The sequence below is a fragment of the Agelaius tricolor genome, unplaced genomic scaffold (assembly GCF_023055355.1).
Source record: "Agelaius tricolor isolate 1412-34295 unplaced genomic scaffold, bAgeTri1.0.p SCAF_11, whole genome shotgun sequence".
NCBI classification, from domain to species: domain Eukaryota; kingdom Metazoa; phylum Chordata; class Aves; order Passeriformes; family Icteridae; genus Agelaius; species Agelaius tricolor.
In genome coordinates, this window is record NW_027269271.1 from 29,952,550 (window position 1) to 29,973,773 (window position 21,224).

The following is a 21,224-nucleotide window of genomic DNA, read 5'->3' on the forward strand; positions in this document are numbered from 1 at the left end:
GCCCCGTTCACCTGAGCCATCCATCGGCACCTTCCCTGCCAGGCGCCCGGGGCAGCGGAACCCGCCCGGCCCCGCTGCGGGCGGAGCTCCGGGCCCCGAGCGCCCCGGGCGCGCATGGAGCGGCGGCGGGGCCGGGGCTGCGTCCCAGCGAAGCCCCCGCGGGGCTGGGAGGGCTCCGCAGGACGGGAACGCTCGCGGGAGCGGATGAAGACACAGGGGAAGCGAGAGGTAAAAAGGGGCTTTGGGGATCCGGAATTTAGTGGGGTGTTAACTCCCCGAGCCCCCCCAGCAAATGGATGGTGATTATTGACAGGTCGGGAAAGGAGCCCAGATGTTGCTCCGGGGTTTTTGGGGGGGAGGAAAAGGAGCTGGAGGCTCAAAGGGAGAATTTGGGATCCCTGGAGGCTGCACGTGTTGTGTCCCGTCATTTCTAGAGCTGCCCCTGGCATACCCGTGCTGAGGTGCCCGAGGTAAGAAAAGCTGATCACGATCAGGCAGAAAAACTGAGTTTATGTCATCGATGGCCTGAAAAGAGAAGGAACAACAATAGCAAGATATCAATTCATTTAAAACTCTGTTAAACGTGGCAGTGGGTTGTGGGAGTGCTGAAAAACTGAGAAAAAGCAAAAATCATCTTATAGAGAAGGTAAAATGAGAGTGGATGTAACCTCTGGACGAGCCCCTCGCTCTGAGCAAAAATTCTATTTTTTATTTCCTCTCCTCTCCCTCCCCTTCCCTTTTCCCTTTTCTTTTCTTTTCCCTTCCTGTCCCGTCCCGAGCATCCCCCGGGGCACAGGCGGAGCTCGGAGCGGCCGCGGGGCTCGGGGTGAGCGACCCCGGCCGGGGCACGGGGGGAGCCGGGGGAGCCCCCCCGAGCCTCCGGGGCTGCGCATCCCCCGGCGCCGAGGGGCGAGTCCCGGCCGCGAGCAGCGGGGAAAGGCGGCACCCGGCGGGATGCTGCAGCTGCTGCCCCGGGATTTCCATTGCCTGGGATTCTCCTGCCCTGGGATTTCCATTGCCCTGGGATTTCCATTGCCTGGGATTCTCCTGCCCCGGGATTTTCATTGCCCCGGGTTTTTCATTGCCCTGGGATTCTCCTGCCCTGGGGTATTCCTGCTCCGGGATTCTCCTGCCCTGGAATTTTCATTGCCTGGGATTCTCCTGCCCTGGGATATTCTTGCTCCGGGATTCTCCTGCCCTGGGATTTTCATTGCCCTGGGATTTTCATTGCCCTGGGATTCTCCTGCCCTGGGATTTCCATTGCCTGGGATTCTCCTGCCCTGGGATATTCCTGCTCCAGGATTCTCCTGCTCTGGGATTTTCATTGCTCCGGGATGCTGCTGTCCCGGGTTGTTCATTGCTTTAGGATGCTGCTGTCCTGGGATGTTTAATGTTTTGGGATGCTCCTGTCCTGAGATGCTTCTAACCCGGGATTTTCTCTGCTGTGAGATGCTCTCGTCCTGGAATTTTCCTTGCCCTGGGATGTTCCTTACCTGGGATTTTCTTTGCCCTGGGATGTTCCTTACCTGGGATTTTCTTTGCCCCGGGATGTTCCTTACCTGGGATTTTCTTTGCTCTGGGATGTTCCTTACCTGGGATTTTCTTTGTCTTGGGATGTTCCTTACCTGGGATTTTCTTTGCCCTGGGATGTTCCTTACCTGGGATTTTCTTTGCCCTGGGATGTTCCTTACCTGGGATTTTCTTTGCCCTGGGATGTTCCTTACCTGGGATTTTCTTTGCCCCGGGACGCTTCTGTCGTGGGATTTTCCTGCCCCAGGCTGCTCCAGCCCCGGGATCCGTGGTGTTTTCCCAGCGATGCTGCTGCCCAGGAATTCTCACCATCCCAGATGTTCCCTGCGGGCTGGGATGGAGCAGCCCCAGGAGAGCAGTGCCCAAGGCCCATCCTGAGCAGCGCTGTCCCCTCCTAGCATGCCCTGGGCTCTGATTCCATCCCTCACTCCTGGCAGCTTTGGGAACAGCCCCGGGTGGGACAGCCCCGAGGTTTGGGGTGACCTGGGGTGCCACTGTCCTCACAGAGCTTCCCCAAAACCTCAGCCAGTGCCAGGAACTGGGGATGTGTGAGATTCGGGCACAAGTTTGGGGTTATTGTGCCTGAAATGACTGAGATGTTCCTCTTTCCTCTGCTGCCCTGTCTGTTGTTCCTGCCAGTTCTTGGAAAGCACAGCAGAGGTTTTTTAGGGACAAGTGGGGTTGAAAGCCAGCTCTGAGCTGTGGTGCTTCACAGCTGCTTTCACTTCAGAGCTGCAGGGACAGCCAGGGTCCCTGGGGCACATCCACCGGTGCCAGAGAGGCTGGCCTGGGGCTCTCAGATGAGATTTTGGGGGTAAGAGCACGAGCAGGCCCAGGCTGGTACCCACAAACACCCCCTGAGGGTATTTCAGTACCCTCCAACCAGCAAGGCTGATTTCCCTCCCTGCTGTACCACCTGCGAGGGGGGGGTTCCCTTGACTTCCCCCTATTGATTCCCCTGAATTCCCCCCTATTAATTCCTCAATTAATTCCCCTGAATTTCCCCCTATTGATTCCCCTGAATTTCCCATTAATTCCCCCCTATTAATTCCCTTTAATTTCCCATTAATGTCCACTTATTAATTCCCCCCTATTAATTCCTCAATTCCTGAATTTCCCATTAATTTCCCCCTATTCATTCCCCTGAATTTCCCTTTTTCTCAGCTCTGAGCTGGAGTTGCTCCTCAGCAGTTTCTCATCCTTTACTCCCATCACAGCTCACGTCCTCCGACCAAAGGCTTTGGGGCAGGCTGGATTTTGAGGCTGGATTTTGAGGCTGGATTTTGCCCATTTTCTCAGATATTTGGGCACTTTGCTGTCAGCAGCAGCTGTTTGCAGGCTGTTGGCACAGCCCCCAGGCTTAGTGGAAGGCAGAGCATTTCCCTGAAGAAGCTGCTGAGATTGCTCATCCTGGCACTTACGAATCACCTCCAGAAGGCACCGCACGAGGAGCTCCTGGCTGAGCTGAGGCGCTGCTCCAGGCTGAGCAACACAGCCTCTGGGTCCAAACAAAACCAGGGAATGCTCCTTAGAAAGGTCCCACAAAATGAGCATTTGGGATTTTCTGAAACAACTTTCTTCTGCTTTACAGCAAAGTAAAGTAGAAAGTAGTAAAGCAGGAAAAAAAGTAGAAAACCACAAAGATGTGTACATGATATCCCCACTTTTCTGGAGCTGGTAACAGGAATTCCTCTCTCTCCAGGCACCAAAATGCCATTTGCACGGATCATGCCCTCAGCACTGTGGTTGGTGCTGCACCTCACAGCAGGTAAGAGAGGCTTCTTCCCACACACAATTAACTCTCAGATGAAGCACTCAGCCTAATTAGGGTGGGGTTTTTCCAGTTTCTACCCCAAGTGCCAGTGAACATCTTCCTTTCTGGGGTTCATAAGTGATGCAGGGAGTTTGGTTGGTTTTCAGTTCCAGGCAGAGCTGTTGGGTTTGTGAGAAAAGGCACCGGGACAGGCAGAGCTCATGAACAGGAAAAAACGGATTCACAGAATCCCAGAATTTGGGTTTGGGTTGGAAGGACCTCAAAGCCCACCCAGTGCCAGCCCTGCCATGGCAGGGACACCTCCCACTGTCCCAGGTGCTCCCAGCCCCAGTGTCCAGCCTGGCCTTGGGCACTGCCAGGGATCCAGGGGCAGCCACAGCAAATCTGGGAATTCCATCCCAGCCCCTGCCCACCCTGCCAGGGAACAATTCCCAATTCCCAATGTCCCATCCATCCCTGCCCTCTGGCACTGGCAGCCATTCCCTGTGTCCTGTCCCTCCATCCCCTGTCCCCAGTCCCTCTGCAGCTCTCCTGGAGCCCCTCCAGGCCCTGCCAGGGGCTCTGAGCTCTGCCTGGATCCTTCTCCTCTCCAGGGGAGCACCCCCAGGTGTCCCAGCCTGGCTCCAGCCCTGCAGCAGCTCCAGGTCCTTCCTGCACCTCCTGCCCCAGCTCTGCTGACCCAGGCACTTTTCCAATCCCAACCAAAGGAGGGTTCTGGCAATTTTTACCTGGGCTTGCCTGGGTTTTTAGGGACTGGGAGCAATCCCGGGGCTGCTGATCCCAGACAGGTCCCAGCAGTTCCTGTGCAGAGCCTGGAATTTCTCCACCAAACACCTGGGGAGGCTCCTGCTGGAGCCCAGCCTGTCCTGCAGGCAGCTGGGGGGCTCTGTCTGAGGCTGTTTCGCTGTTCCCTTGCAGGAGCCTGCAGGAGGGGGGCAGTGAGCGCCAGCAGAGCCGCCCGTGGCACCACAGAGGTCTGTGCCAGGGGCACCATGACTGCCAGCCCCTGCTGTGCCATCCCCGGGGGCACCAACGTCACCCTGTCCTGCCAGCTGGCAGCCCCACGGGGCTGGGCTGCCATTTTCCTCAACAGCTCCGAGCAAACCCGAGCCTGGGGGGGCTCAGTGAGCAAAACCTTCCTGGTCACTGCCCAGGGCAGGCACTACTTCACCTGCAAGTGCTTCTGTGGGGGCAGGACAACGCTCATCTGTGGCATCGACATCCACTGTGGGAGTAAGGAAAATCCCTTCTTGATCACTGCCGAAGTTCTTCATTGCTTCTCACGGCTGCCCTGAGGGAGAGGGAAGCCTGCGAGGCGCTGCCAGGGGCTGGCTTTGTGCAGGGCTGCTGCTGGGAGTCCCTCTGGGAATATTCCTGGCTGGAACTGGGCAGCTCCAATATTCCTGAAGGGAGAGAGGCTCAACAAATCTGCCTGCCCAGAGAAAACTACACCTTCCCTGCCCTGCATCCCCTCAAATGTCTCCTACCCACATCTTTGGGGAAGAGCCACTGGAGCCAGGCTGGAGGGAGCTCTGGGCAGCCTGCTCTGGCTGGGGGTGTTGGCCTGAAGGACCCTGAACGGTCATGGATGTTAGGACTGACAGGAGTTTCTGTTTCAGACCCTCCAGACGAGCCCAGGAACGTGTCCTGTATCCAGAAGGGGACACAGGGACGTCCCACCTGCACCTGGCACAAGGGCAGGCTCACCTACCTCCCCACTGCCTATGGCATAGAGTGAGTGCTGGGGTGCAAACACAATTAATGCCTCATTGTCCCCTGCAGCAGCTCCCTCAGGCTGTGCCAATCCATCCCTTTGGAGAGGGAGCCCTGTCCCCACACCCCAGGGCTGACCCTGTCCCCATGTCTGGGGGACTCCCTAAGCCAGGACACCCCAAACCCCAGGGCTCCCCTTCCTTGCTCAGAAAATCCAACCAATGCTCTGCTCCTGCTCCAGGCTCTCCAACGGCACCGGTGCCTTTTCCTTTCCAGAAGAAGCTCCCGGTCAGGAGTTTGGCTCTGGGGCTCTGAGCAAGCTGGATTTTGACTCCAATTACACCGTGGTGGTTTCTGCCTCCAATCCATTGGGAAACGCCTCCTCCCAGCCGCTCACCTTCTCGCTGGTAGACATAGGTGAGGCACCAGTGCCCCCTCTCAGTCAGCCCCAGACCTTGGGGGAGACCTGGAGAGAGTCAGGACCTCTTAGAAAAAGCATTAATCATTGACCCTCTTGTTAAAATCACCCCTCCAGCCTAAAGCAGCAATCCTCTTCTCCACCTAACCCCGTCCAGGGCTGTGCTGCCCTTCTGAGCTCTGTTTATTTCTCTGTTTCTCTGTTTTGGTGCCAGTGAAGCCACACCCTCCCGACTTTTGGGTGGAATTTGATGATTCCTCGGCCACCAGCTGCACCATCGTGTGGCACCGCGAGGCACAGGCGCAGCACTGCAGGCTGAGGTACCGTCCCCTCGGCAGGCACGGCTGGAGCACGGTAATCCTGCTGGCATTCGGGGAATTCTGCAGCTGCTGGGCAGGAGAGAGCTCGGGGCAGAGCCCTGCCAGGGCCTCAAGGGGCTCCGGGAGAGCTGGAGAGGGACTGGGGACAGGGCATGGAGGGACAGCACACAGGGAATGGCTGGAAGTTGAAAGAAGGTAGATTGAGATATTGGGATAATTGTTCCCTGGGGAGGGGCTGGGATGGAATTCCCAGATTTGCTGTGGCTGCCCCTGGATCCCTGGCAGTGCCCAAGGCCAGGCTGGGGCAGTGGGAGGTGTCCCTGCCATGGCAGGGGTGGCACTGGGTGGGATTGAAGCTCCCTCCCAACCCCAGCATTCCATGGCTCCGTGAAGTTCTTGCTGTAAGTGGCAGAAAGGACTCTTTGCTGGGAGCTGAGCACATCACCCAAACAGGGATTTTGCACGGAGGGATTTTTCTGATGAAGCCCTGCAGGCCCTGATGGTTCCTTTGAGTTTCTGAGGCTGCCTCAGCTCGGGGTTCCTCTGCTGGTTTTTAAATCTGTGTCTGAATTTGTAGCTCAGCCTCTCGCTGCCTGCAGCCCTCGTTTCCTCAGGAGTTTAATACCAATTCCTTCATCCCCTCTGAAGGTCGAGAGCTTCGGCAGGGAGAAATTTCATCTGCAGGGGCTGGAGCCCGACACAGCCCACGAGTTCCAGGTGAGCTGCAGGCTGCTCCCAGGCCGGGGGCTGTGGAGTGACTGGAGCAGCAGCCAGGGCAGCACCCCAGCAGCAGGTAAGGGTTAATTGTTAATTAAACTGGTGAATTTGTATAGAACTGCCCTGCCCAGGGCAGCACCCCAGCAGCAGGTAAGGGTTAATTGTTAATTAAACTGGTGAATTGGTAAAGAGCTGCCCTGCCCTGCCCTCACCCAGCTCTGGGCTCTGCACCCACAGCCAACTCCAGCTCAGGAGCCCAAACCCCTGCTGGGCTCCTCTGGGCAAACTCCAGATCCAGACCCCGAGCCAACAGGGAGAAGTTTCTGTAAGAAAATTGCATTTTTAATGAGCAAACAGTAAAGCTGTTCCAAACTAGGAATTTCCAGAGCTCCCTGAGAGCAGCTGAAGGGTTTGGGGGTTGGAATGAGATGATTACCCCAATAGTTCTGTGATTCTCTGCTCTCCTGCTTGCCTTTGGCTGCTCCTTTTTGTGAATTGCTGCCCATCCGTGGGGCTGGTGCTGTTCTGAGTCACCCATTTCCCCTTTCCCCCGTGACAGCAGCAATTTCTGTAAGAGACATTGATTGATTTGGGAGGTGTGAACTTTTCCCTGCCTCCCCCACCTTCCTCTCAACAGTCTTCTCCCCTTTTGGCTGCACCCTGAGTTTGTGGCTGTCACCCCCACCCTGCCCCTGGGGTTTTTGGCTGATCTTTGTGCCCTCAGAGCAAGGGGAGGCTGCAGACAAGCAGCTCTGGGTGCATCCTCACCTCCCTGTGCTGCAGGAGCTGAACTTCTCCCCAAGCTGCCTCCTTCCAAACCCAAAATCAGACCCTACCAAGGAGAAATTCCTGCTCCTTTTTGTGTGAAGTGCCAAAAACCTCGCTCATGTGGCTCACAGGCTTTCAAAGCCAGGCTGGAGGGCAGCAGATGCAATCCCATATTGGGATTTTTCGGCTCTGAGCTCGCAGTCAATGCCCTGGTTTTATTTCTGCTGCTGCTTCTTGTTCCTGTTCCAGTCTCTCTGTGCAGTCACTCCAGGACAAGCTGCTCCCATCATGCTGGCCTGGAGGGGTTTGTGCCTGTGCCCTGGGTGCTCATCAGCTGCCCCAGCTGTCCATGATTCGTGTTTGCACTGATGAGCTGGTGCTGCTCAGGTTCCCGAGGAGCAAAGCTCTGTCAGCCCCTGTCACCTCAGCTGTCCTTACCCACTCATCTCCGCTGCTGGGTTTTGGGAGCCAGGTCTTCCCTTTGATGTCATTTTGGGAGGTTTCTTCAAAATACCAAGTTTCCGGTCAGAACTGTGGAAGGACCAAGGGTTTAAGCTGGTTTAAAGGCATTTATTAGACAGGGAAATCCCCCACGTCCCCCACACGCCCTCATCCGAGGCTGCCTGTCGTTCTGGGATGGATGGAGCCAAGCCCAAGGCCCTTCAGGAGCCTCAAATTTATACAAAGACAGGAGCTAATGCTGTGCTTTGATGTGTGGCTTCCCCTGGGAGCCATCCAGGTTACTGAGGTCGGGACAAAGCCACCAGCACATCCAGACTCCTCTCCTCGGGCTTATGCCTCGTTCTCCTCCTGATCCCACCCTCAAAGCAGCCAAACAACAGCAAACCTGGGTTATCCCACCCTGCAGCATTTCAGGGGCATTTAAAAGATTAAATTCAAATTTTCTCAGGGCTTTTACCTCCTTGTTTGTGGGCTCCAAACCCCAGCCACTGCCACTGCTCTGCTTTTCCTTGTCTCCAGTGCCAACAGGGACTCTGGATGTCTGGTACCGGCAGCAGGAGCTGGACTCAGGGCTCCAGAACCTCTCCCTTTTCTGGAAGGTGAGTGCAGTGAAACCCCATGGCCTGGCTGGGACACACAGGTGGCTGCTCAGGGGGGCAGGAGCCTCCCCTGAAATGGAGAATGTAAACCCCTCCCTCTGAATTGTTATTATTTTGAAATCAAGGGGCTCTCAGGCAAAGATATGGGAGCAGGAACAACAGGTCCTTATTAGGGAAAAAAAAAATAAAAATAAAATGAAAATGAAGCAGTACGAAACAAACCTGCCAGAGTCAGAACACAACCTGACCCTCCTGCAGTGCCAGCTGTGGCTCTGCTGGAGCAGGGATCCTGCACAAGGGGGGAGTTTTCCTCTGCAGCTCCAGGGGTGGTGTGGATGGGCCTGGGCTCCCTCTGGCAATGCAGGGCAGCAGAAGCTGCTCCTCTGGGAATGCAGGGGAGAGGAAAGCTGCTCCTCTGGCAATGCAGGGGAGAGGAAAGCTGCTCCTCTGGGAATGCACTGGGCAAAGGCTGTTTTTGGTGTCCCAAAGCTCAGATTGTACCCAGGTAGGAATGCTTGGCTCCTCCCCTGGGCGGAGCATCTCCCCATGGGATGATGGGATTGGATCAGCCATGTAGGGACACTCAGTGGCCATGGACAGAAGATAATGAATAATGAATGGCCCATGAACAGCAGAGATCTCCTGGAGGGAGGATTGGCTGTGGGAGAGATAAAGAAAGCTGCCCCATGAACAGAGATAACTGCCCCAGCTCTGACAGATAGGACACACACAGCCCCAGCCACACCCTGTAACCCAGGATAGCCCAGCAGAGGCAGCAAAACCCAGCCAGGTGAGAGGGGAAATGAAACCAGAGCCAGGTGAAAGAAGAAATGATGATTTTTAGGATGGCAGGGAAGGAGCACAAAGGTTTCACCAGTTCCCAGGGACAGGGACACAGCCCAAGGGTCCCCTCCCTATTCCTCCTCTTGCTCATCAGCATTTTTCTGCCTGCAATTTCATGGAATGCCAAAATTATTTGGGTTGGGAGGGATCCTGACTGTCATTCTGTTCCATGGCAGGGACACCTCCCACTGTCCCAGGCTGCTCCAAACCCACCCAGCCTGGCCTTGGACATTCCAGGGATCCAGGGGCAGCCACAGCAAATCTGGGAAATCCATCCAGCCCCTCCCCACCCTCCCAGGGAACAATTCCCAATTCCCAATGTCCCATCCATCCCTGCCCTCTGGCACTGGGAGCCATTCCCTGTGTCCTGCCCCCCATCCCTTTATCCCAAGCCCCTCTCCACATTCCCCAGCTGACAGCATTTTTGGGGTCTGCTGGGTAGAGCTGGGAGCTGGGACCACACAGGGAGCATTCCACACGGAATTTGGTTTAAAACCCACCAGAATTGGGTAAAAAAAAATTCACCGTGTTCACAGCACGCTGCAAGTGAAAGCAGAAATTCTCATGTAATTCTGTGACCCCAGACTTTGTGGCTTCAGCTTGCAGACCTTTATCTTGCAGCACTTTCTTTATCAGGAGTGGCTTCCTGCAGCATCATTCATAAAATGGGGTAATAAACTGCCTTTAGAGGTTTCACTGCAGCTCTCAAGCCAGGCTGACACTCAGGACCACTTCCTACCGAGGGTGTGCACTTGTTCTCACACAAACACCCAGGAAAAGGGTTGAAAATTTAATTTCAGCAGGTTTCCAGCGCGGCCTCAGTCCTGAGCTGCTGCCAAAGCACTGCAAACATTTTGGTTTGTGCTTTGTTCCGTTATGACAAACATCAGCCAAACAAATGAATTAATGTCACAGAAACATCAGGAAACTGAAACCGAGAGTACAACTGCAGGCACCCAGAGGGGAGCTAAAACCAGGGTGTGGTGCTCCACAGACTGTCAGAGGTGTCTGTTCTGAGTGGTTCAATTCAAATTATTCTTTATGGTGGCTTTAAGTAAAATGCAAGGTTTTCCTGCCAGGCAAAACCTGCTCATTTTGACAAATCCAGCTGAGCAGCTGATCGTCTTTTTTTGCCTTCCTTGTGACGAGTCTGGCTTTTAGTGAAAAAAAAAAAAGAAAAAGTGTGAATTCAGCCTGAGGGCAGCAAGGGTTTCAGTGTCCCCAGCTGTGCTCCCACAGCAAAACTGGAATTGGGTGGGACAAAGAAATCCTGGAATGGTTTGGGTTGGGATGGACCTTAAACCCCACCCAGTGCCACCCCTGCCAGGGCAGGGACACCTCCCACTGTCCCAGGTGCTCCCAGCCCCAGTGTCCAGCCTGGCCTTGGGCACTGCCAGGGATCCAGGGGCAGCCACAGCTGCTCTGGGCACCTGTGCCAGGGCCTGCCCACCCTGCCAGGGAACAATTCCCAACATCCCCTCCATCCCTGCCCTGTGTCCCTGTAAAGCCATTCCCTGTGTCCTGTCCCTCCATGCCTCATCCCCAGCACTCCCGGGGGCAGCACCTTGTTCACAGGCGGTGACAGACGCGCTCTGCCCGCAGGCTCTGAGCAGGTGGGAGGCAGGAGGGAGAATCCTGAGCTACAGCGTGACCTTGGAAGCCCTGGGGCAGGGGCAGCTGCCGGCGCAGTCCCACTGCACCACCCAGACCAGCTTCTCCAGGGTCACCGCCCGGGCGGGGCACAGGGTGACGGTGACCGCGCACGGCCCGCGGGGCAGCTCCGCCCCTGCCACCATCCTGACACACCTGGACAGCCCAGGTAAGGCTCCTGCGGCTGGGGACGGCCGGGAGTACTGCTCTGCTGGGCCACACCCTGCTGGGCCACACCCCCACTGGGCCACACCCCTGCTGGGCCACACCCCCGCTGGGCCACACCCCTTCCGGGCCACACCCCTGTCGGGCCACACCCCCGCTGGGCCACACCCCCGCTGGGCCACACCCCCACTGGGCCACACCCCTGCTGGGCCACACCCCCGCTGGGCCACACCCCCGCTGGGCCACACCCCTGCTGGGCCACACCCCCCCCTGGGCCACACCCCCGCTGGGCCACACCCCCGCTGGGCCACACCCCTGCTGGGCCACACCCCTGCCGGGCCTCACCCCACTGTGCCACACCCCTGCCGGGCCACACCCCATTGTGCCACACTCCATTGTGCCACACCCCATTGTGCCACACCCCACTGTGCCACACCCCATTGTGCCACACCCCTGCCGGGCCACACCCCACTGTGCCACACCCCACTGTGCCACACCCCATTGTGCCACACCCCTGCTGGGCCACACCCCTGCTGGGCCACACCCCTGCCGGGCCACACCCCTGCCGGGCCACACCCCTGCCGGGCCACAGCCCCGCTGGGCCACACCCCGCTGGGCCACACCCCGCTGGGCCACACCTCCTGCCATGCCACACCCTGACTGAGTCACACCCCTGCTCTGCCACAGCCCCGCCGGGCCATACCCCTCTGTGCCACACCCCTCTGTGCCACACCCCTGCTCTGCCACACCCCCTCTGTGCCACACCCCTGCCGGGATTGTGGTGCCTCTGCCTTGTGCTCACCTCAGTGACCTTCAGGGATGTGCAGATCCGCTTGTCCCTGTGGTTCCTGCACTGGAACCCTGCCCCAGCCCCAGCTCTCCCAGCCAGAGGGGCTCCAGCCCTCGGGATGTCCCCGTTCCTCCTCTGGAATCACTGCAGCAGCTCCACATCCCAGCGCTTCCATTGGGGCAGGGTGTGGGGTGTGCCCTGCCAGGCCGAGCTGTGGGTGTCCCATCCATGAGAAAAGCCAGGAATGTCGCTGTTCCTGCCAGCAAACCCTCACCCTGCCACCAGCACCTCCTCTTTCACTATAATTCACTTTATCCTCCCCGCGGTGCCAAAGTGGACGGGACCCAGCAAACTCCACATCCCTGCTTTGACTGAGGCTGCCAGAACCCTGTGCTGACAGCAGGTTTTGTTCTCCCCTGCAAGATCTGCCCCCTCCCCAGCGGGTCTGTGCCGTGGGCCTGGGGAACAGCAGCATCCTGGTGAGCTGGAGCCCCCCTGCTGGAGCCGCCCTGCCCCTCGGGGGGTACCTGGTGGAGTGGGCAGAGCCCTGGAGGGAGCCACGCCTGCAGCCCCAGCACAGCTGGGTCAGGCTGCCCCCGTCCCACCTGTCCACTGTGATAGCAGGTAATGCCACCTGTGATAGCAGGTAATGTCACCTGTGACAGCAGGTAATGTCCACTGTGATAGCAGGTAATGTCCACTGTGACAGCAGGTAATGCCACCTGTGACAGCAGGTAATGTCACCTGTCCACTGTGACAGCAGTTAATGTCACCTGTGACAGCAGGTAATGCCACCTGTCCACTGTGATAGCAGGTAATGTCACCTGTGACAGCAGGTAATGCCCACTGTGACAGCAGGTAATGCCACCCTGGGCTGGCATGGCACCAGCTTGGTTGGAAAATATTCTTAGCAACAAGTCAGGTGGGAATTTGGGCTCCAAGGCCAGGATGGATGGGGCCTGGAGCAGCCTGGGATGGTGGGAGGTGTTGCCATGGCAGGGGTGGCACTGGGTGGGCATTGAGGTCCCTCCCAAGCCAAACCAGTCTGGGAGTCTATATCTCTATATATTTCTATATATTTCTATATATTTCTATATATTTCTATATATTTCTATATTCTATAGTCTGTATATTTCCTATATATTTCCTATATATTTCTATAATTTTTACTAAAATCACTTCCAGGGGTCCAGGCACAGCCACAGCTTCTCTGGGCACCCTGTGCCAAGGCCTGCCCACCCTCCCAGGGAGCAATTCCTAATTCCCAATATCCCACCCATCCCTGCTCTCTGGCAGTGGGAAACCATTAATTTTCAGTTTAAAACCCAGTAAGGCTCTGCCGGGCTCAGTAGATCAGAGAAAATTTCTTTCCCTTCTTTATGAAAGATCTATCAATAATCACAAGATTTATCTCAGATTTAAGCAGCTGCTGCAATATTTCTGCCCTGACTGCAAATCCCTCAAGAAGCAACTGTGATTTCTTCCCCAAATCCCTGAAGAAGCAGCTGTGATTTCTTCCCCAAATCCCTGAAGAAGCAGCTGTGATTTCTTCCCCAAATCCCTCAAGAAGCAGCTGTGATTTCTTCCCCAAATCCCTGAAGAAGCAGCTGTGATTTCTTCCCCAAATCCCTCAAGAAGCAGCCCTGCAGCTGTGATATCTTCCCCAAATCCCTCAAGAAGCAGCCCTGCAGCTGTGATATCTTCCCCAAATCCCTGAAGAAGCAGCTCTGCAGCTGTGATATCTTCCCCAAATCCCTGAAGAAGCAGCTCTGCAGCTGTGATTTCTCCCCCCAGAGCACATCAGAGATAACGTCTGCTATCAGATCCACGTGTCTGCACTTTATCAGGACAGAGCTGGGCAGGCAGCATCAGTCAGGGGAAACTCCACAGCTCAAGGTAAAGCCCAGAAATGTTTTCCAGGTGTTTGTAGGGCGTTTTAAGCTCAGCTCTAACGCAGTCCTGTGCCTTGCAGCGCCATCAGCTGGGCCCCAGATGTTCACAAGCCCCTGGGCCAGCGGCGTCCTGGTTTCCTGGGAGGAGATCCCAGCTCCCCAGCAGAGGGGCTGCATCACTGGGTACCACATCTACCTGCGCAGGAAGGACGGGCAGGGCCAGCCCGAGGTCCATGGTGGGTGCCTGGGGCTGGAAATGCTGCCCCTGCTCCCCTGTCATTGCTCAAGGTCTCCTGTGGGATCACTTTCAGTCTGAAAATATCAGATTTATCCCTGCTTCTCCCTGCTCCTCCTATTCTTCTTCCTCCTCTTCTTATTGCTCTTTATCTTTTTCTTCCTTATCTTCCTCATCTTCTTCTCTTATTTTTCTTCCTCCCCTTCTTATTCCTCTTCTTATTCTTCTTTCTTCTTCTTCCTATTCCTCCTCTTATTCCTCTCCCTCTTCTTTTTTTCTCTTACCCATCTTCCTTTTCTTTTTCCTTATTCCTCTTCCTCCTGTTCTTCTTCCTTATCTTTTTATTTATTCCTCCTCCTCTTCTTCTTCCTCTTTCTCCTCTTACTCATCTTCCTCTTCCTTTTTTTATTCTTTTACTTGTCTTCCTTTTCTTTTTGCTTAATCCTCTTCCTCCTCCTCTTCTTCCTTCTTTTTTCCCCCTCTTATTCTTCTTTCTTTTCTTTTTCCTCATTCCTCCTCCTCTTCTTCCTATTCCTCCTCTTATTTGTCTTCCTCTTCCTCTTTTTTTTTCTCTTACTCATCTTCCTTTTCTTTTTCCTTATTCCTCTTCCTCCTGTTCTTCTTCCTTATCTTTTTCTTTATTCCTCCTCCTCTTCTTCTTCCTCTTTCTCCTCTTACTCATCTTCCTCTTCCTTTTTTTATTCTTTTACTTGTCTTCCTTTTCTTTTTGCTTAATCCTCTTCCTCCTCTTCTTCTTCCTTTTCTTTTTCCTCATTCCTCCTCTTCTTCTTCCTATTCCTCTCTTATTTGTCTTCCTCTTCCTCTTTTTTTCCCTCTTACTCATCTTCCTTTTCTTTTTCCTTAATCTTCTTCCGCCTCCTCTTCTTCCTTATCCTTTTTCCTCGTCTTCCTTTTCTTTCTCCTTATTCCTCCTCCTCTTTTTCCTCCTCCTGCCCTCCCTACCTTCACCCAGAGCCCGGTTCCAGGTGCAGGCAGTAAATCCCGTGCCAGGCTCTCCATTTCCATCCCTGTTTCCCCCCAGCCGTTCCCGCCGGGGCTCCTCGCTCCCTGCACCTCCCTCGCCTGGAGCCGGGCGAGCACCACGAGCTCTGGGTGACAGCGGCGACCGCGGCCGGGGAGGGGCCCCGGGGCAACAGCGACAGCGTCTGCCTGGACAGTAAGGACACGGTGCCAGGGTGCTCCTTGCCCTGGGATCCCCTTCCCGCTCTCTGGGAATGCTTTTCCTGCTCCCTTGCAGTCACTGGAGCTCTCCAAGCCTTCTGAAGGTCTCTTGGTGCTGAAGATTCGCAGTTTCAGCTGGGTTTGGGATGTGGAATCTCTTTCTTTGCCCTCACGCTCCCGGTGCTGTGCTGTTTCCTCTGTGGTGAAGGGTGGTTTATCCATGGAGCACAGAAAGGTTTGGGGTTTTCCCCTCTTTTTGCTGGAGCTGAATGGTGGCTGCTCTGCATTCCAGGTGCTGGGGACTGGCTGACTCTGGTGCTCATCTGCAGCTTCTTCATCCTCTCAGCCTGCCTTTGTTCTGTGCCTCCAGCAAGGAGAGCGTGAGTGCATCCATCAGCTGTGTCCCAATAACACTGGGGTTTTATCAGGAGGGATTAAATCCCACAAAGGTTTGGGTTGAAAGAGGCCTTAAAGCCCACCCAGTGCCACCCCTGCCATGGCAGGGACACCTCCCACTGTCCCAGGTGCTCCAGCCCCAGTGTCCAGCCTGGCCTTGGGCACTGCCAGGGATCCAGGGGCAGCCCCAGCTGCTCTGGGCACCCTGTGCCAGTGCTTTTTAAAAATCTTCACTCCCATCTCATCTAAATCGACCCTCTTTTAGTTTAAAACCATTTTCCCTTGTCCTACAGGATGGTCATGCCCCTTCATAAGCATGGAACAGTGAGGATTGCTCAAAATTAAGGTTTCAGAGTACATGAATGATAATGAAAACAGGCTCTGAGCTTAAAATACACCTGTAGTCCATAGAAACTGTGAATTTTTAACCAGATCTTGAAACCAAACCGAAGGGGAGCAATCCCTGGGAAATATCCCCACCCAGCCAAGAGCTCTGAGGGCGGATCCACGATCACACCTGGGTTAATTCCACACCCAAGGAGCCCAAGGGTGCTGCAGGTCTCACCATTCACTTTTCTAATTGCATTTACCCCCCCTGCAGGTTCCAGTGGCTCCTGTCCCTCCTCCTGCCGCAGTGGCAGAGCAAAGCCATTCCCGACCCTGCCAACGCCACCTGGGCCAAGAGTTTAGCGGCTGCCAAGGTAAATTAGAGGGGTTTTCCTTCTAATCCCACAACCTTCATCAAAAAAGCAATTGGAGCCATGCGAGTCAATAATCTCCTGAAGCAGCAAACCCAGCAATCTCTGGCAGCAGATAATCTCCGCTGGAGGACGTGCTGGGCGAATTAAAGCCCAGCAGAAGGCGTAGATCCCCCGTTTGCAGGGGATGAGCGGCTCGGGGAGCGATCCGGGCCGGGATTCATTGCGTGTCCCCCCGCAGGCGGAGCTGAGCGCTCCCTCCAGCCCCTTCCTGCCCGGCGGCGCCTTCGAGGAGCCCGAACCGAGCCCGGTGGAGGAGAGCCCGGCCCGGCCCGAGCCCCCCAAGGCCGGGGACACGGGGGAGCTGGGCAGCGCTGGCAGCAGCGGGCACGGCCAGAGCTCGGCGGAGCAGCAGCAGCTGCCGGAGCTCTACCAGCGGCTGCTGCTGGAGGCGATGGAGCCCCCGGAGCCCGTGGCCGAGTACATCTCCAACCCCGGCACCCCGGGCCCGGAGCCGGCCCCCGAGCCCGAGCCCAGCCCCATCCCCGCCTTCCCGAGCGCGTTCCTGCCTCCCGCCCTCTGCCGCCCAGGGAACCTGACTTTGGATCGAGTGAAACTCAGCGGCAGCTCCTGAGCGAGGGAGGCAGGGGGCGGTGTGAGCCCGGCAAGAATTCTGGCACTTTACTGAGTATTTCGATGAGAGCCGGCAGGGATTTTGGCACTTTACAAAGCATTTCGGTGAGTTTTGATGTGAGCTCAGCCTGGATTTTGGCATTTTAAAAGTATTTCGGTGTTTGCAATATGAGCTCAGCCGGGATCTTGGCACTTTACAGAGTATTTTGGTGTTTCTTTGTGAGCTCAGCCTGGATTTTGGCACTTTACAGAGTATTTCAGTGTGTTTTGATGTGAGCCCGGCCTGGATTTTAGCATTTATGAAATATTTCAGTGTTTCAGCACACCCAATCCAGTCCCTCACATATGACACCTCCAAGTGACAAAACCCTTCCCCAGTCACATCTCACCTTAGGACACGGCTGCTCCTCTGCAGAGGCACACAGGGGATGCCAGAGCTGGATTTTGGGGGATTTGGAGAGCCCTTCCCGCAGCCTGGGCTGCCTCAAGCCCTGTTCCAGAATCAGAGTTAAAAATCATCATTTCCACCAGAAAGAGCAAGGAACTGCAAAAGGGAAGGATGGAACAGCTCAGCACCTCCCCTGGCACCGAGTCACAGAGTCCCCAATGTCACCAAACCCACGGGGGACACAGCGCCAGAGCCAGGGCCCCTTCCTTGCCTCAGCTCAGGGCAGGAAAATTCCTCACCAGAACTAAAAGCAGCAGGCAGCATCTGTACTCAGTCAAATGGATTGTCAAGAGGAATTTAAGTGATTTATTGGAGTGTTCTAATTACAGGCTGCAAGGGTGTTACACATTTAATGACTTTGTTTACCAGATGTGTGTATATAAATAAAATGTTGGAAATCTGAACTTGGCTTCCTGTTGTTTTCTCTGGTCAAGCTCCAGCTTTACAGAGAACAATTAAAAATTAAAAATAAAGCTGAAACGTTGCAGTTAGAGATGGAGCAGCCCAGGTATGAACTCACCTGGAGCATCCTCTGCATCCCCAAGCAGGGACAGGAGCTGCTGCTGCCACCATTCAGGTGCAGGTTTGGGTATTGCCAAATACCAGCTCAGCCACTGCACTTTGGGCTTCTGAGCTCTGCTCCCACCTGTGTCACCTGGCTGGGTGACACCAAAGGAAAACATCTCCCTCAGAACTGGGTCAGACATCCAAAAAACCAGAACCTGCTGCCTGCTCTCCACACCCTGCCTGGGAACCAGCCTGGTGAGAGGGCTCTGCCTGAGCACCACAGCTCAGCCCCTCCAGTCAGCTCTGCAAACCAAACTGAGCTAGAAAGGCAGATGAGATGCCAAAAAAGGGGTTTTTTTTCATAAAGCACTATTTTGCCAATCATCTTTTTCTGCATGCTGATTTTCTACCTCAACCTAAGGATAAGAGAACATTGGAATTCATTTTCTCCTTGACCCACAAATCTCCAAATCCATCAGAATGTGGGGATTCATGTCCAGCCTCACTCCAAGGACCAGAGTTCTGTCTTGGAAGAAGCCTCCCAGTGCTGTCCCTGAGCATCCCAGGAGGTGATTCCCCCTCAGGACCCTTTCCAACAGGAACACCAGGCCTGGCTGTCCTGGGGACACCCCAGTGCAACCTGGCTGAGGCAGAGCAGCCCAGAGTGCCCAAGGCAGGGAGGTTGGTCCTTGGGATGAGCCTGGGGAAGCAAAGCAGCAGCCTGGCACAGCTGGAGAGGCACAGCTGGAGAGGCACAGCTGGAAGAGGCACAGCTGGCTGTCAGTGCTGGCTTCATTAAACCAGAGCTCTGGCTTTGCAAAGCCACCCCTGTGAGTACAGTTACAGGCGGGCTCAGCTCCTCCAAGTGCTGCCACCACACGTTCCCACTGATTCCTGACATTTTCCAGGAGAATCCATGGCCTTTCCCACACAGCTAACTCTTGGAACTGACCAATCAACCCCCCCTGCTCCCTCCCACCATTCCAGCTCTGAGGTAACTCCCCTGCTCAAACCTTGCCCCTGCTCATTCCAAAGCCAATCTGCTCCACACCTCCAACTTTCTCTGCTCTCTTTTCCAAAGGATTAGAATTCAAAAGTTGCAGTCCCCTAGCTTTGGTGTGACAGCAGGAGCAAGCAAGAGGACAGAAAGTGTTACTAAAAGCAAGTTCATTAATCATTAATAACCTACTTGGGAGATGCTTTTCCCATGCAAAATCCATCCTGGGAATGGGAATGGAAGCTGGACTTCCTGGCACAGACCATGGATGAGCCACCATGAACCTCACTGGTTTCATTCTGGTTTTCAGGACATTGTTTTTAAAAGAGCATGAAAATAAACGTTTATTTCAGTTAACACCCACCAATATTAAAGATAAATGTTCACAGTTTTAGTTCTTGACACAAATGGACTGAAAGAGGTGAATTTACATCTGGCAGAACAGCAGAAGGACCAATTTTAAGTTACAAGCTGTGTTGAAAATCACTCTAGGTGCCATTTGGGAATGCTCTAGAGGAGGAAAAGGGAAAATCCAGCCAGCAAAATCACCTGGGTGGCAACTGGAACAGCAGTTTGGATCAAGGAAGAGCTGAGCTCCAGGGAAAGCTCTGCTCCACCAGTTTGGGGGTTACCCAGGCTGTCCCCAAGGCTGGAAGTGCAGCACATCCCACCAGGCAATGGGAGAGGGAAAAGGAACAGCTCAGCTCCTACAGGAGCCCCACACCCAGAGCAGAGTCAGGAGAGGAGAACCAAGGGATTTTCCTTGGAAAAATGGAAAATCTGCCTCCTCCTCCTCCTCCTGCCTGGGGCTGGAGATGCAGGTGAGGGAACTGATCCCTGGTACTCACAGTGGGTCCCAACAGGAGCTCTCGTGGAAAACAGCTCAGGAAAAGCAAAGGCAGCTGCTCACACCCCAGCTGAGCAGGCTGCTATTCCATATTCCAAGGGCTCCAACACTTCCTGCCTGTCCTGCACAGTTCTTACAAAAATAGGGGGTTACCTTCAGTTTTCTGCCTACCTACGAAACTACCAATATGCTCTAAGCTGGCCAAAGAGGAAAACATGAAACAAAATGAGAGATTTGTTTCTATTCTCCTAACAAATGCTGATAAAACCCCTACAAAATCCTCTATTAGCCATTCACTCAACTCTTTTTGTGTATTGAAGGGATACATAGGGAAGAAATCGAACCTGTGGTGGATTTTGAGGGAGGAGAAGGAATTTCTTACAATCATTCTCTGGAAAAACCTTCCTTGGTGATGTCTGAGCACTGCACTGAGCCAGAGCTGCACTTGGATGAAGAGGGGAAGTGTTGAGGTTTTGGGGTGGATTTCTGGTGTCCCATGCACAGATTGCCACTGTCCCAGTCCAAAGCCATGAGCCACAAGTCCCTGCTGAGCCAGCCCAGCTCCTTCCTGGGAACAGCTGGAGCAGAGCTGGGAATGCCTCAGGTACTGCTGCACCTGGGTGCCAACCCCACAGCCCAGCTGGGACCCACCTGGGCTTCCAGAGCCACCTGGGCTGCCACCTTCCCCCACTCCCAGCTCCAACAGTTCCCCCACACTCACGGAACCCCAGCTCCAAGGACAGAAAATGCCCCTGAACTCCTGGAATCCCAGCTCCAGCTCCAACAATTCCCCCACACTCATGGAATCCCAGCTCCAAGGACAGAAAATGCCCCTGAACTCCTGGAATCCCAGCTCCAGCAACAGGAATTCCCCCATTTTCAGGGTATCCCAGCTCCAAGGACAGCAATTCCCTCTGTTTCAGGGTATCCCAGCTCCAAGGACAGGAATCCCCTCTATTTCAGGGTATCCCAGCTCCAAGGACAGCAATTCCCTGTATTTCAGGGTATCCCAGCTCCAAGGACAGGAAATCCCCTCTATTTCAGGGTATCCCAGCTCCAACAAAAGGAATTCCCCCAATCTCAGGGTATCCTCTCAAACAAAAAGCAAAGGTAATTAAAAAACTCTTTTTTTTTTTTTTGCCAAAAAAGCATCTTGTTCTGTTAAAGGGAAGGAAGAGGAAATAAAGGTCCAGAGGGGGAGTGCAAGGTGGGATACAGGAATTTTAAAAACCTGGTTTTCAGACCAGTTACCCATTGCTGGATCCATACACAGGTATTGAATCATAAACCAATGTGCTTTGAATCTTGATTTCAAGTATCTGCTTTCAATTTTCTAGAAAGATTTTGTGTAAACAAAACTACCCAACAGAGATGAAAAAATGACTGGTTTTCCATGTTGGAAGTGAAGCATTAAAAGTTAAGTACTCCAGGAGTTCATTCCATACAGCACTAACAGTCTGCCAAATTAATGTTCCACAAATTCCATGGGCTGAGAAAAATCTGCCAAAGAGGAATTAAGGAAACTGAAGTAGTGTGCAAGAATTAAAACCTAGATTGGAGTTTGGGGTGGGGGGAAGGGGGAAAGTCTAAAATGCTGACTTTAAATTAAAAAAAAAAATGAACACAAATGAAGGGAAAGC

At 54.4% G+C, this 21,224-nt stretch overlaps 1 protein-coding gene across 1 annotated transcript; it reads left to right on the plus strand.

Moving 5' to 3' along the window:
• The first annotated feature begins 95 nt into the window (after positions 1–95).
• Positions 96–17,665, plus strand: IL12RB2 (interleukin 12 receptor subunit beta 2). Its single transcript, XM_071436954.1, has 16 exons — positions 96–228; positions 3,233–3,298; positions 4,223–4,537; positions 4,924–5,038; positions 5,259–5,434; positions 5,650–5,789; positions 6,404–6,548; positions 8,222–8,301; positions 10,747–10,963; positions 12,173–12,373; positions 13,544–13,645; positions 13,722–13,877; positions 14,919–15,053; positions 15,351–15,438; positions 16,056–16,155; positions 16,394–17,665. Exons 2-16 carry the CDS (start codon positions 3,241–3,243, stop codon positions 16,784–16,786), a joined length of 2,421 nt encoding a protein of 806 aa, XP_071293055.1. The 5' UTR covers positions 96–228; positions 3,233–3,240; the 3' UTR covers positions 16,787–17,665.
• Positions 17,666–21,224: the final 3,559 nt, after the last annotated feature.

Excerpts from the sequence above, each read along its gene's own strand:
- IL12RB2 (XM_071436954.1), top strand. The coding sequence starts at position 3,241 with ATGCCATTTGCACGGATCATGCCCTCAGCACTGTGGTTGGTGCTGCAC. Across the intron at positions 5,790-6,403 it reads GCAGGCACGGCTGGAGCACG|GTCGAGAGCTTCGGCAGGGA; the intron begins GTAATCCTGCTG and ends TCCCCTCTGAAG. Across the intron at positions 8,302-10,746 it reads ACCTCTCCCTTTTCTGGAAG|GCTCTGAGCAGGTGGGAGGC; the intron begins GTGAGTGCAGTG and ends CTCTGCCCGCAG.